The 15,705-nt window shown below is 41.0% G+C and overlaps 1 protein-coding gene across 5 annotated transcripts in view; it reads right to left on the reverse strand.

Annotated features, from left to right (window-relative positions):
• The window catches only part of AMN1 (antagonist of mitotic exit network 1 homolog), an 851,867-nt gene extending 836,450 nt beyond the window's left edge, over nucleotides 1–15,417 (reverse strand). The window contains exon 1 of one of the 5 annotated variants that reach the window (XM_078673783.1): nucleotides 15,059–15,417. Coding sequence is in view for 2 of the 5 variants with exons in the window: in XM_078673782.1 (XP_078529908.1) it covers nucleotides 15,059–15,093 (35 nt within the window). In the remaining 3 variants the exon portion in view is untranslated. The remainder of the gene's footprint in view (nucleotides 1–15,058) is intronic. The other 4 variants (XM_078673782.1, XM_078673780.1, XM_078673779.1 and 1 more) reach the window with 4 other exon arrangements.
• Between the last annotated feature and the right edge of the window lie 288 nt (nucleotides 15,418–15,705).

Raw genomic sequence — 15,705 nt, forward strand, 5'->3', positions numbered from 1 at the left:
ATTCTGAGAACAGCAAAAATAAACCATTTAACATGTATAATTAATTCTGTACTGTTTGCATTTATGATGTATATGTAGAACTGTGTAGGAGTCATGGAGAAGGTGAGGCTTCTGTAAGTGTCAAAGTTGTTGCATGCAGTGCTGCACTTCTGCGTATTCTTTCATATGCTAGACTACATCTGCACAATGAGATACCTAAGCAAAGGAAACACAAGTGATGTGATTGTGAAATGAGCAAAATAAATTGCACGTATTTCAATTACATCACCTGTGTTTCCTATCATTACGAATCACATTGTGCAGATCAAGTTTAGGTCTGTCCAGGGAAACATAGGAGGTTTGGACTTTGTTCAAGAGTGCAGTGGACATGACTCACTTCATTGGTAGACCTTCACATGTATTATGTCCTCTATTCTCTTCAACAACTCGAAATTTCATCTGCAACCCTGAGTAGGCCTCACCTCAAACAAACCTCTGGATAGGACACATCTTATTGGCATCCTGAAGCAATTATTTAAAATTTTAGTGTCTTGCGACACTTTTCTGAGACAACAGCAATGCAAAAGATGCACCATGTTTTAAGATAGGCCTCACTTCATCTGCATCAAGATACTGTTAGTTTAAAATGTATATCTTTATGACTGTGTAGGGGGCCTGGAGAAGCAGAAGCTTCTGTAAGTGTCAAAGTTGTTGAAAAACGGTTTGTCCTTCAATCTTTTCCCTTGTCTTTTGTAATTTTTAAATACATGTTTTAATATTTTTGAAATGTTTGTTCTCTCTTTCACAGATTGAAAGTATAAAAACAAAAAGTGAGTAATTTAACGACAATTATAAGGTAAATGCTTTGTACTCTTTTCGTTACATTTCTATCACATTCACCTACTATTAGTTCCACTGCTTCATTTCTTTAACCCTCAGTTTCCTGCCTTTGCTACTTCCATCATTCCTTTCTCTATTACCTACTTACTCAACTCCTTCCATTCTTTTTCTCAGTCCCTCTCTTCTCATAGTTCCTCACTCTTGTTCACTCACTCCGTCTCTATTACTCTTAGTGTCTTTGACTGATCACTCTATCACTACTTGTTCATAATGCTTTCTCTGTGTAGTTGAAGCACACTAAGGGGCATACTATGAACACAGCCAATAAAATTATTGCTCTTTTTATTGGCAGAAAACTGGTGCAAAAGTGGTTTTAGCGGCAGTTTTCTGCCGCAAAAGCAGCTTTAGCGACACATTTCTGCCAATAAAAGCTGCAAAACTTTTATTGCCTATGTTGATGATATGGCTCTATGTTACTTACATTTCTTTGCTGTTTCAATTAATCTTTTTCTGTTATTTTTTGTTTTCTGTTTTCTATTTTTTCTCTCTGTTATTCCTCATGTTTTAATCTTATTTTGAACATTCACTCACATTCTCCAAGAAACTCTTCTTTGTTAATGTTATACTCTCTTTTTTTTTCTTTCACTTCGTTATCTATTTTGTTTTTCACAATTATACCCTCTTCCGTCTTTTCTTCGGTAAATAGATCTATTAAACAGTATCTCTTCTTTACTCCCTATAGCTGTCTTTCTTTTAACATCACTCTCTGTTTACTTTCCTTATACTTACTCTTTTTTTTTTTTTTTTTTTTTTTGGTTAGCTCCCGGTCCGCGTACCGGGAAGCTAACCCGGGAGCGAACCAAAAGAAATAGAGCTTGCCAGAGTGCTAAACATTCTAGCAATTTTTTTTTAAAGGGAAGGTAGTTCTGAAAAGAACTTTTTTTTTTATATTTTTGTTGTTTTATATTTTTTTTTTATTTTTTGAACATTTTTTGTTTTTTTTGTATTTTTTGAACGATTTTATATTTTTTTTGGGGGGGGGGAAACAACAAAAAACAGGCGTTGAAAAGGGCTCAACAGGAGCAAAAAAAAAATTACTGGGGGCGGTTAGGGCAATCATGGTGTTCATACGCCAGGTTGAGTGCATTGATGCTCATGTTGCCACACGCTAACAACGCACGACAGTGCATACAAGAGTGTATCATGTGGCCAAAATGTTCTTGTATATTTGGCACAGTTTCCCGTGCCTCTTCTGGTGTTAATGAAATTGGTATTCTTGGTCTGGCCACAGGAGTTGGTCTTGGATTGTCCTGCATATCCCTTATTTCTGCCCGGCTGTAATTGAGCGGATGCTTCCTTGTCATGTGCCTGTGCATTGTGTGATTTCCGTAGCTATATTTCTTGTCCGTCCCTCTGGATAATTGTTCTTTGCATATGAGGCAGGTGACATACCTCGCATTGACTTTTTTTTGGCCACGAGGGATCGAATAAAACTGCCAGATGAAACTGGCTTTCTTTCTGGAAACCCGGGGCACCTCTTCCATTTCTTCCTCTTCCTCCTCAGTGTAGGTCATGACCTGGGGAGGTGGTCCTCTCTTCCCATGAGGAGGTGGTGGTGGTGGTGGGGGTCCACCAGCTGAAGCTACCAATGAAGCCATTTCTCATATAGTAGTAAAGGTCTTCCTCTCACAATGATAAAAGTCAGAGTGAGGAAAGAAGGAGGGGTTTTCATCATTTGGGCAAAAAAAATACTTCTCAACCAATGAAAAGTGTTATTATTAGGTCACCTGACCTAGCCTTACATCATTATGAAACCAAAAGTGAAATGAACCAATGAAAAGTTTTATTAACAAGTCACATGACCTCTCACGCTCATGTTACGCGCTGCGGAACGCGCCCCGGTTAGCTTCCGGGTCGCTGAGCTTCGCGCCTCGGTCCGCGCCCCGGGACACTTCCGGGTGCGCTAACGCGGTACGTCACAAGACGCATTACGCGGCAACGCGATACGTCGCGCTTTCGCGCCGCGGATCGCTTCCGGGGAGCTGCGTTTCGCGCCTCGGTCCGCGCCCCGGGGCACTTCCGGGTGCGCTAACGCAGTACGTCATAAGACGCATTACGCGGCAACGCGATACCGTCACTATGTTGATTTCTTACCGGTTCGCGGACCGGGTCGCGGCATCAAAATGAGCTAACGGGAAGCTTCCCGGTTCGCGGACCGGGAGCGAAACAACAAAAATATTAAAAAAAATTATTAATAAACATATAAAATATATTTTTGGATTTAAAGAAGAATACATTTTACAGCTATAGATATTAGCTTTTAAAAAACCAATGAAATTCACTGAAAAAACCATAGGTTATAGACCATGTATAGTTAGGACCATGTCATCAGTGATGTGATCAGTAATGTCAAATGAGATGTCATCAGTGATGTCATCAGTGATGTCATCAGTGATGTCATCAGTGATGTCATTTGAGATGTCATCAGTGATGTCATCAGTGATGTCATTTGAGATGTCATCAGTGATGTCATCAGTGATGTCATTTGACATGTCATCAGTGATGTCATCAGTGATGTCATTTGAGATGTCATCAGTGATGTCATCAGTGATGTCATTTGAGATGTCATCAGTGATGTCATCAGTGATGTCACTGACCATGTCATGAATGATGTAATATGTGACATGATCAGCAGTGGATTGCGGGTGCGCGATATATAGTTAGTACAACTAACTATATATGGAATTTCAATGGTTTTGTGTGAGTAAAATAAGGTTTTTTAAATGCTAATTCCTAACTATATATGGTGTATAACCTATGGTTTTTTCAGTGAATTTTCAAGGTTTTGTAAATGCTAATTCCTAACTACATATGGTCTATAACCTATGGTTTTTTCAGTGAATATATATATATACATACATACACACACACATATATATATATATATATATACACACATATATATATATATATATATATATATATATATATATTGTTAAAAACGTTTCCAAGTCTCGTACAATCAGCAGCTGAAGAAATACATAATAAATCAATCAGGATGAAAACATATGGAAAGTACCAGCAACACACACCTGCAGACTATTAAAATGGTTATGTCTATATACATGTATGTATTATAATTTAGTTGTAGCAAAAGGAAAACATTACATTAATCCATACATGACAATAAATGTATGTACTTGCCATCACATATATTTATGTATATCATAGTACATCGTATTTACATAACTTAGGTAGATGAGTGAGTGTGTATGGATTTGTGCTTCTTTATATGAAAGCATAAATCACAGAATACCAATCGGATTATAGGAAAGGTGCCTACTAGAGTATTACTATGTATGTATATGAATGTGTGTGTGTGTGTGTGTATATATGTAAACCTGGAAACCTAAAAAGACCATCCACAGGAGCTTGCTACATTATTTAGAAGACGAGGCTATCCTCTGTATATCATACAGCAACAAATTGACAAGTCTTTGCAGTTACCCAGAGAAGCACTTATTTGGAATACCAACGCCAGAAACAAAAGTGACAGAACTCCATTTGTGGTGGACTATCATCCATCAGCTCCCAACTACAGAAATATAATGCAAAAAACATTTCCCTTACTGTCTGTGACGGAGTCCCGGCGTCCCCCTCCCCCCTGGATTCTTTCCCCCTGAGCCTTTACCTCATCCCGGGGACGTCCACACGAACTCTGGCCGTCCAAACCCTCGGGTCCGCACCCGAGCCGGAACAATAACATTGACCCACAGTCCCCCGCCTCTCTCTCCAATACAGGAGCCAATCACGGACCTACAAGCACCGGAAGCACTTCGCCTTAACCCCGGAAGTCCCGCCTCGGAGGTAGCGTCGGAAACGGTGAAAAGCAACCCGAACAGTGGAGGCAGCGTCGGAGAATCGTGGCAGGATACTCAGGCTGGATCTGGAGACGGAGGAGAGGAGCCAACCGAAGCAGACGAGTGGTCGGAGGAGTGGTGGAACCCTTAAGGAGGAAGCTGAAGAGCAGCCGTAGCTCACCTGGAGAGCTACGGCAGACCGCGTGAGTACCTTTAACCGCCCCTGGAGCGCGCTAGGTGCGCTCTGTACATATTGTAAATAATCTCCACCCTTGTAGACACTAAGCACTTAGAGTAAGCACTGTAACGTACTGTACAGCATTGGCACCGTGCATGGCCCCGGTCCCCCGTCACGACCTGAACACCCTTGTTAATCCACCATCTTTTGTCCTTGCCTACCGACCCTCTTCCCCGTTACCTCCTTCCCTCACCACCTTCCGCTCCGCCCTTTCACCTCCCGGTGTTGGTAGTGGCATACTTGCCGAGTCCCTGTTCGGACTAACGGTCCCTCTCTCTCTTCTTGCCCTCCGAGGTCTCTCCACCAACAACGAAGACCAGGTACCCGGCAAGGACCATCCGAAGGGAGCTACACCCCACAGACGCCGGATCCGACCATCAGGAGTCCACTGTTTTCAACTCTTGCGTGACTGTTGTACTGCGAATAAAAACCCTAACTATAGCACACTATCTCCGGCCTCCTTGCCTGATTTACCGGCCCGCGGACACCCCACGACCACACTGTCCACTTGTGAAAAATTGCAAAAGGTTTTTCCAAAACCGCCAGTCATTGCTTACCGCAGAGCTCCTAATTTACGATCTCTTAATGTGAGATCTGAACTCAAGCAAGCTGTAACAAATGCAGGGGTTCATTGCTGTGACTCTAAAAGGTGCATCACGTGTGAATACCTTTTACAAACATCATCAGTTACTAGTTATGTTACCAGAAGGACCTATGCAATAAGGCAGCATCTTACATGTCGCTCAACATGCATTATTTATGTGATTCAGTGCCAACAGCAAAGCTGTAAAAACCAATATGTAGGCCAAACAGTGAATGTCCTCCGCACACGATTCAGGAAACACAAATCAGCAATAATTAATAGGAAAATTGACCAGCCTGTAGCCAATCATTTTAACCTTGTGGATCATTCACTATCAGATTTGAAGATTTTCCCCGTGGAACATGTCTCAAAGGAAGAACTACTGGACTCCAGGGAAAACTTCTGGATGTACCGTTTAAAATCATTGCATTCAGATGGACTGAACATTACTGAAAATACAACCTGTTTACTGCATATCTCAAGAACTCTCAGGACTGCATTGATTCCACATTCCAAATGGAATCTTCACTCATGATGCTTTTTGAAAATTCAGCTGTGTCATCTGTGCAGCCACTGAGCTTACCATCTTGAAACTACCTGAGGAAGGCGGAAGCTGAATCGTTGTAGTGGAAATATATTTTTGTTCTTTGGTGAATCTACCTGTTTGAGTCACTTCTTTCTTGGATATTTTATTTCTTTGTGACTCATTGTATCCTTTGGGATCCAGATTTTTGCCCTGACTGGCTGTTGTTTTCTTGTGATCCTTCATCTTCAAGTATATATATATATATATATATATATATATATATATATATATATATATATATATATATATATATATATATATATATATATATATATATATATATATATATATAATATATATTTATATTTATATTTATACACACACACACACCCAAAGGTTAAATTTAAGTAACATTATACATACATATCAATATATATTATACCAAATGTTAAAGTAATGTTATAGTTAGGTGAAAATTTCAGTGACAACGTAACATTTAAAACAAAAAAAACACTGAAATTCACCAGTTATAGCTACCTAAAGTATAACTCGCACCCTCGATGTGCAGTTTTGTCACCATTGATGTCACTGTAAATGTTGCAGTGATATTATCAATGATGTCATTAAGATGTCATAAGTGATTGAATATGTTGGGTAATTAGCAATGCATGGTGAGGGTGCAAGTTTAGGATTATTTTGCACTGTACACTGGTCCACCCTTGGAGGGCCAAGGATGGTTAATAATAGCCCGGGAACCTGTATCTAGTTTTTTTTAATGCTGCTCTGGGCGGAGTAGGAATAGCCTGACCCCCTAGATGTGATGGTGGGGTCCCTAAGGGACCCCCCTGGCGTTTTTAAAATGTTTTTTCAATTTTGTCGCGAATTTGCAGGTTATTTTGCAGGTGAATCTGTGGATTGGCGGCAAAATTGAAGAAAAAACAAGTGCTGACTTTGAAATGAGCCAGAGCCCGGGGTATTTATTTATTTATTTTATTTTTTTTAATGAGGGAGGCGCAAGGGTCCCCCTCCTGGGCCACACAGGGCCCTGGGGACCACTACCTCCCCTTGGCCGGCACTGAAAATTAAAATTGTGGTCCCCCTCCTGGAACCATACATGGCCACCGTCCAGGGCCAGATCTTGCTATGTCCTTGGGTGTTAAACTCCTGGGACATAGCGGTTTGCTTTAGTGCTTTAGCTTGTGACAGCTCCCAACAAGCTAAAGCAAACACTCAAGTTCCAGTGTGTGGGGCTGTCCGGTTCTACTGCCCGCTGGAAGCGGAGGATTCATCTCTTTCCCCGACACATGTGGGCAGGGAAAGAGATTAAACAGATTGCTCCTGTACGGAGGGAGCTGCCTTTCCAGCAGCTCCCTCCCTGCAGCAGATATGCTGGATCCAGGAGGAGTCGGGGAGCCAGCTGGCACTGCGGGCCTTGAGGCTACCCCAACGGTCCAGGGGACAAGAAAAGCAAAAAGAGGCACCATAAAGGTCAGAAAGTGGCAGAACAACAGATAGCAATGAGCAGAAAGAGGCAGAATAGAGGACAGAAAAGAGCAGAAAGAGGTCAGAAAATAGCAGAAAGAGGCAAAATAGGGATCAGAAACTATCAGCAAGAGGCAAAATAGAGATTAGAAACGATCAGCACGAGGCAAAATAGAGATCAGAAACTAGCAGAAAGAGGTAAAATAGAGGTCAGAAATTAGAAGAAAGAGGCAAAATAGCCGTCAGCAACAAGCAGATAGAGGCAAAATAGAGATCAGAAACTGAAAGAAAGATTTAAAACAGAGGTCCAAAACGAGAAGAAAGAGGCAAAATAAAGGTCAGCAATGATCAGAAATAGGAAAATAAAGTTTAGCAACCAGCAGAAAGAGGCAAAATAGAGATCAGCAACAAGGAGAAAGACAAAATAGAGATCGAAGAAAGGCAAAATAGAAATTAGCAACAAGCAAAAAGAGGCAAAATAGAGAACACAAACCAGCAGAAAGCAGCAAAATAGAGATCAGAAACTAGCAGAAAGATGTGAAATAGATGTCAGAAATGAAAAGAAAGAGGCAAAATAGCAGTCAGCAACAAGCAGAAAAGGGCAAAAAAGAGGTCAGAAACTAGCAGAAAGGGGCACAATAAAGGTCAAACGAGGAGAAAGAGGCAAAATAGAGGTCAGAAACTAGCAAACAAAGGCAAAATAGATGTCAGAAACAAGCAGAAAGAGGCAAAATGAGGTCAGAAATGAGCAGAAAGAGGCAAAACGAGGTCAGAAATTAGCAGAAAGAGGGACAAAGGTCAAACGAGGAGAAAGAGGCACAATAAAGGTAAGAAACGATGAGAAAGAAGCAAAATAAAGTTCAGCAACAAGCATAAAGAAACAAAATAAAGATCGGAAGTGAGAAGAAAAAGGCAGAGAACGAGCAGATTCCACTCATGCACCCACTAAGAGAACAACTTGAACACTCTCACACCTACTCACAGACCCAGCCAGACACCCATGCACCCACTTACAGATCTACTTATGCCCGACTTCCAGACCCACACACCCACACACACACCTATGCACCCACTCACATACCCACTCCAGGGGTGTGGAATTTATTAAAATATCTACTTGTTCATGGGGCAGTTTGCTTCATAAATCTACTTGTCCTGTAACAAAATCCACTTGTCCCTTTGGTGCCATGTAGTGCGGCGACAAATTATGGCAGCAATCTCATTATGTAGGAGCTCTTCTATAGCCTCTCTGATTATGCCAGGGCTCATATCATAGTAGCGTTTTAATACTAGCAATCCCTTTGTTGCCACGTTTCAGCAGATCTACTTACTGGGACTGAAGGTAGTGGTAAGCAATAGTTCCAGGGTTGGAATGCCCTTTTGAGTCTGTGAAAACCTACTAACTTGCATGTTTTAAGGGTTTTCAACAACTCTTCTGTAATCTTTTCCCATACTGAGAAATGTTGGAAATGTACTCCTGATAATGGCAGACGTAAACCTTCTTCCAGAGTTGGGAAAAAAGTGGTTAGAGGGAAAATTTACTTGCAAATACTCAGGTTTCCGCATGAGCAAATCTACACATGCAAATTTGCTCATGCTAAAATGCAGTTCACAAATATTTTCTAGGAGTACAATTTCTTGCCCTACTTCTGTAAATTCTTTTAAATTCACGAAAGCCATATAGCTGCACTTAATGCAAGGAAATATACCAAGGGTGCACTTTTAACTGGGCCCCTAATTTGGTCTAGCGTTAACCATGACCTTTTGGGTTTATTAAAATTCTCTCTCTATCTCTGGATCTGCTAGCTTCACTGCGAGTAACCGCATTTTGCTCTTTCACAAGGAGCATATCGGCACACAAAGTAGTTTTGTTCAGTGCCAATAACTAATGTGGCAGTGTGTGCTTTTTGAGACCAAAACCTGTTTTTGCTTTTGGCAATGTTTGTTATAATGGTGAGGGCCAGTCTGCTTTCGCATCAATAAGGTTTTACAAAAACCATGGCAAAACAAGTCACATTGCCAAAACTAAAAAGCTGACCACCAACTTCAGACCAACTGGGTTTACCAATGCTTGTGTATTTTTATATTTCCCATAATCTTATGGAAACTGGTTACACTGATTTTCCAATATGAATATTTTTGCGAAGTACTAGCACGCATAAACACATTTTACTAATTGATGCTGCAAAGAAATCTAACCTGAAATTTTCCAGTATTTTAGCAATATGTTTTTTTCCCTTCTTTCATTTTCTGAGGAACATTTTATATTGAAAGCTAAGAATCATTAATCTTGCTTTCAAGCTTCTCCAAATATTTGCATCTAATCAGAGAGCACTCTGGGAGCATTATGAATATCCTCATATTGCCAAACTTTGAAACCGTGTGTACACATTTTTATACTGGAACCACTGTCAGTAGTGCAGTCAGAATTTACATTTATTTAAAGAGCTCACCCTAATAATAAAGGCTTTAAATTAATGAACCATGAATGCAAATTTGAACAGCATTAACATATGCACACAAATATTAACTCCACTGCAGGCAGTGCCCTTCCCTGACCCTTAATGTGGTACTGCAAACTGGCAGCCAAAGGGTTTGTGCTGCAGGGAGTTAGGCCTGCTTGTCCCAAGGACAAAATACACATTAAAACTTGTTGCCCTTGACCCCAAACAATATGTCCTGGGCGTCGGGCTATAGGAATTCCACATCCCTGCCACTCAGACACTCATGCACTCCCTCACACACCCACTGAGACACTCATGTACTCACTCACTCTCAAAGGTTACAGTTAAGAAATAACATAAAAAAACCATAGATATTATCTCCAAAAAACAAAGGTAATGGGGCATTACAGTTAGGAAATAGAATTTAAAAAACCCTAGAAATTCACTGGAAAAAACAAAGGTCACAGGGATGTTATAGTTAGGTTCAGATTTCACTTATACACAACCAGTGGAATTCAGCAGTTATAGTTTACTGAGCTGACTATAGCTTAGGCTCCCACAATGCACTACTATTGACCTTGCATATTATATCACCCAAGACATGGTCAATGACATCGCTGATAACATGTCAAATGACATCATTGACGATGTAATCCACAAAACGACACACACCGACATACAAAGTGACAGAACCTCTTATTCACCCACTCCCACACAACCCCTTCACATACCCATTCACAGACCCATACGAGTACACACAACCAATAACTCATCCATAGAGGCACTCACACATCCACTCACTCATGCTGACACTCATTATCTCACCCAAACAGCCACTCATGCACACACTCACTTACCAATACAGCCACTCACACATCCAGTCATATAGACACACCCATACAGAAACTCACAGTAACTCACTCACCCATACAACCACTTACTCATACAACTCGCATGCCCACAGAACACCTTAAATACCCATTCACACACCCACTTACTCAACCCTACAGCCACTCACACAGATATTCCCTCTCCAATACAGCCATTTAGACCCATTCACTTACCTATACACACAGCCACTCTGTCACCCATATAGCCACTCACACACCTATGCAGCCACACACAGAGACTCAAATATATGGCCACTCCCAAACCCACTCAATTTCCGCTATAACCACTCACATACCCATACAGCTGCTCACACACCCACTAACACTTCCACACACCCACACACTGATACAGTCACACAGCCACTCAGATGCAATATACTAGAAATAGAATGACTAATTACTAGCACAGAAAGAATAGAAATGTAACTTATGCTGTAGCATAGTATATATCTTTAAATCTCAGAAACGTTTACGAAACACAGTCACAAAATGATGTCATCAGGAATGTCACTGACATTGTCATGAGTGATGTAATATGTGAGGTCATAAGTAGTGCATTGCGGAAGCGTACGTTATAGCTAAGTTAGGTAACTATGACTGCATTATTTCACTAGTTTAGTATGAGTGAAATCTGAGCCGAACTATGACATCCCTGTAACCTTTGTTATTCCCACTGAATGTCTGTGTGTGTGTATGTATCACGAATACCCAATTTCTATCTCCTTCTTCCCAAGGAAGAAGAGCCGCCTCTCGAGAGACTTGCACCAAGCTTTATTAATCACCTCATGCCCTTGTTCAAGGAACATGGACACACACACACACACATATATATATAGTCAATGGTTTTTTCCCGGACCGCCTCGCACAACGGAGACAAAAGAACGCTGCCAAATGGCAGTCCATACCTTCATGGAGAGACGTTGTTACTTCACCGATGTCTCCGACTCTGCTGCCAATGGAACTGTGAGGCTGGGAGTGAGGGATGCGAACTCCAACCAGCCCTGTACAAGTGTCACAGCTTCAAATCTGACTATGTTACTAGTCAACTTTCCAATTGGGAACATGAAGTGAATACCGACTGAACGGAACCACCAACCAGAAAGATGGATACACTGCATGCTGGGTAATGCAGTCCAAATAGTGGAGACATCGGTGATTCCGTGCAACGTTTTCCAGGTGCACTCAACACTACTTCAGTGATTGAGCCAATAAGAGACTTACTTAGAAGCTGCCTGCACCAGAGGAACTTTTTTAACTTAAAGGCATTTGATAAAGGTTGAACTCCGAAACGCGTCATGCCTGTTTAAATAAATGGTTGTTTTTAATCCCCGCAGTGTCGCCTCTTCTACTTCAAGAGAAGAAGATAGCCCTGGTATATATTGCGTGTTCCCCTTGACACGCGAGGATGGCCCTCCTGCAAGTGTCCTAAGAAGGGAGGCAATGGTTTTTCCCGGACCGCCTCGCACAACGGAGACAACAGAACGCTGCCAAATGGCAGCCCATACCTTCATGGAGAGACGGTGTTACCTTACCGATGTCTCCGACTCTGCTGCCAATGGAACTGTGAGGCTGGGAGTGAGGGATGCGAACTCCATCTAGCCCTGTACAAGTGTCACAGCTTCAAATCTGACTACGTTACTAGTCGGCTTTCCAATTGGGAACATGAAGTGAATACCGACTGAACGGAACCACCAACCCACAAGATGGCTACACTGCATGCTGGGTAATGCAGTCCAAATAGTGGAGACATCGGTGATTCCGTGCAACGTTTTCCAGGTGCACTCAACACTACTTCAGTGATTGAGCCAATAAGAGACTTACTTAGAAGCTGCCTGCACCAGAGGAACTTTTTAAACTTAAAGGCATTTGATAAAGGTTGACCTCCGAAACGCGTCATGCCTGTTTAAATAAATGGTTGTTTTTAATCCCCGCAGTGTCGCCTCTTCTACTTCGAGAGAAGAAGATAGCCCTGGTATATATATATATATATATATATATATATATATATATAGATGATATATATATACACACACACACACACACACGTCCATTTTCCTTGAACAAGGGCATAAGGTGATTAATAAAAAAGCATGGTGCACGCTTCTACAAGAGGTGGCTCTTCCTTGGGATCAAGGCAAAGGAAATTGGGCATTTTTGGTGTGGAATCTGACACACCAGTTATCAGCACCATCGCCAGTCAGGTGCACGACAATAGACATCAGCAGAAATATATCTCCAAGAAAGAAGTGACTCAAACAAATAGGACTCACTAGAGAACAAGACTCACTACAGAACTAAAACACATTTCCACTACGTTTCAGCTCCCGCCTTTCTCAAGTAATGCAAGATTGTTTCCTCAGTGGCTGCACTGGTGGCAAAAGCTGAAATGTTGAATTGGAAATATACTTTTTTCTTTGCAGAGTTCGTCTGTTTCAGTCACTGCTTTCTATGATATTTCATTTCTTTGTGACTCATTGAATTCTTCGGCATCCAGATTTCCTTCCCTGACTAACTGTTGTTTGCTTGTGATCCTTCATGTTCTAGTATACATGCCCCCCGCCCAGTTCTAGCATCCTTAGCTGTGACAAAATATACTTAGAGATGCGGTTAGCAGGATGAACGTCCCCACCCGGTGAGGACTACTCGGGACATCTCATTAATTGAATATGTCTTTGCATCTGATAATGCTGCAATGTTCATTTGAATTTTCTATCGAAAATGCTAATAAAACCAAGCTAAAAAAAAAAAAGGATGTGGTTTTCATTATTCATGGGTCCTTTTAGATGGACCTGTGCTTCAAAGTTATAAGCAAATACATTAATATAGAAGGAATAAAGAAATGCTGTATACTTAGCCACAAGATACATGTGTATATCAGACTATGTAAATATTGCTGCTTCTATGTACATGTATGGATGTGTATAAAAGTATGGGCTTATGTCTTCTGCTAATAATTTACTAAGTCTCATGTGTTAAAGTATGCATCACTACATATTTAAATGTGTGGATATGTCCCCAATACACATATGTTAATTTCAGTTATGTGTAAAAAAAATCATTTTCCCTTAAACCTTTCTCCCATCCCTCCCCTCTGTGACTCACCTCAACCTTTCTGACTATTAACTCCCAAACTTCCTTTTCAAATTTCCCACTGCTTTTTAGCCAACTCCCCAACTAACAGGAGAACATGTGTTCTATTCCCAATAACAACTCGCCTTTTCTAATCCTCTTCCATTATTCTATCTCAACTCAACACACTACTAGACGCATAAGAACTAGAGAGCACAAATTTACCTCAACGAATCCACAAGGAAAAAGGGAAATACAAATTACAGACCTAACTATAACCTTGGGTTCCAGAGTAGCGTGCTACTCGCTGCAAACTGCTTGCTACATGGCCTCGTCAGGGGTAGAAAAAGCTTAATCAATTCTAATCCCAAACAAATCTGGAACACGATAAAAATAACACTAGCTCATATTTCTCCGTTCTTAATTTGTCACAAGTAGACAGCATTTTAAGATAGCGTGGCACTTGGTACTATCCATATTGGGAATATTACAAATAACATTATTCGGTTGCTTTCGCCTCTTGCTGCAGACGTGTGTGTAATCTTCGGTCACAGGGTTGAATCGGTAAATGGTTGGGGGTAGATGTATCTGTTGTATATGGGTCACTGTTTTCTATTGTATGTAAGGTAGCTGGTTATTAATGCTTTTGTTGCAGCGAGCCATATTTTAGCTGTAGGCCGCTAGTTACACGTAGGTGAGCCAGTTATGCACCCATTGTTACATATACATGTAAACTACAAGAGATAATTGTTATGCATTAGTTGCAATTGTAAATACATGTTTAGGCCTTTACTGAATCGATTCTCATGGCTCACTCTACCCTTCGTGACTCCGCACCTTTCTACCACCTCCCCCTACCCCCATTTGTGGCTTCCACAGGAACATTGTTTCGTCAGCAGTGCGTATTCCTATTCTTCCGAACTATGTACACAAAACTAAAAAAAAACATCGCCACTGCTGCTTTAGAAGCGGCTGTTGAGTGTTTTACCAAATGCATCACAATTGAGTCGGTCAAAAACGGACTCCCATGAACATCGTATAACCAGGAGAGGGAAGGCAAGGATGTATACAGAAATATCGATTAGGTGAAAAGTTAGATCTCACAAAAGCCCTATCGACTCTCGCTATAAACAGGGTAGTGACTTACATGTCTAACAAATGATCGACGACGCCGCCATTCATTTCAAGGTCCACAGGCACAGGCAGCAGCTGATGCTGAAGGGACCGTCACCGAATTTCTATTTGTTTCTAAAAAAATTAAGTTTTACTCTTCGCTTTTTTACCACACCCAAAGTATATCCTATTGTGTTTTCTTTAAGTACGTGCGCAGAACATCGGTGCTAGTGCAGTTTGATTTGACAATTAACTCCCCCTACAAGTAGGAGCTCTAACATACACACAGCGGTCTTCCGAGAGGCGAGTTGTAGTTTTTGTCTCACAGAATAAGATCATCTCCGGGAAGTGAGACACTTCTATTGACTCGTGACGCAGATAACTAGAATGGTCAAAACAAAACAGCAGTGCGTTTGAAAGAAAAAGTGGACTTGAGTAACCGAACCATTACCTGTATTTTACAGCGTTGCGCACAAAATATTCAGAGATTCGTGAACCGCGAAATCAAACCTAAAAGCAACCTAAATGGCGTGCCGTAAACATGCACCTTATCCAAAATTATAATTGAAAACTGAGCAAATAGCTGTATTAGCGTGTCAGCATTTTTTTTTAGTCTGCATCAAAAATAATGAACTTGATTAAGAACTGTTTTGAAACAACACAAATATTATGTTTTGCTTT

Source organism: Lissotriton helveticus, chromosome 1_1 (assembly GCF_964261635.1).
Source record: "Lissotriton helveticus chromosome 1_1, aLisHel1.1, whole genome shotgun sequence".
In the NCBI taxonomy this organism is placed as follows: domain Eukaryota; kingdom Metazoa; phylum Chordata; class Amphibia; order Caudata; family Salamandridae; genus Lissotriton; species Lissotriton helveticus.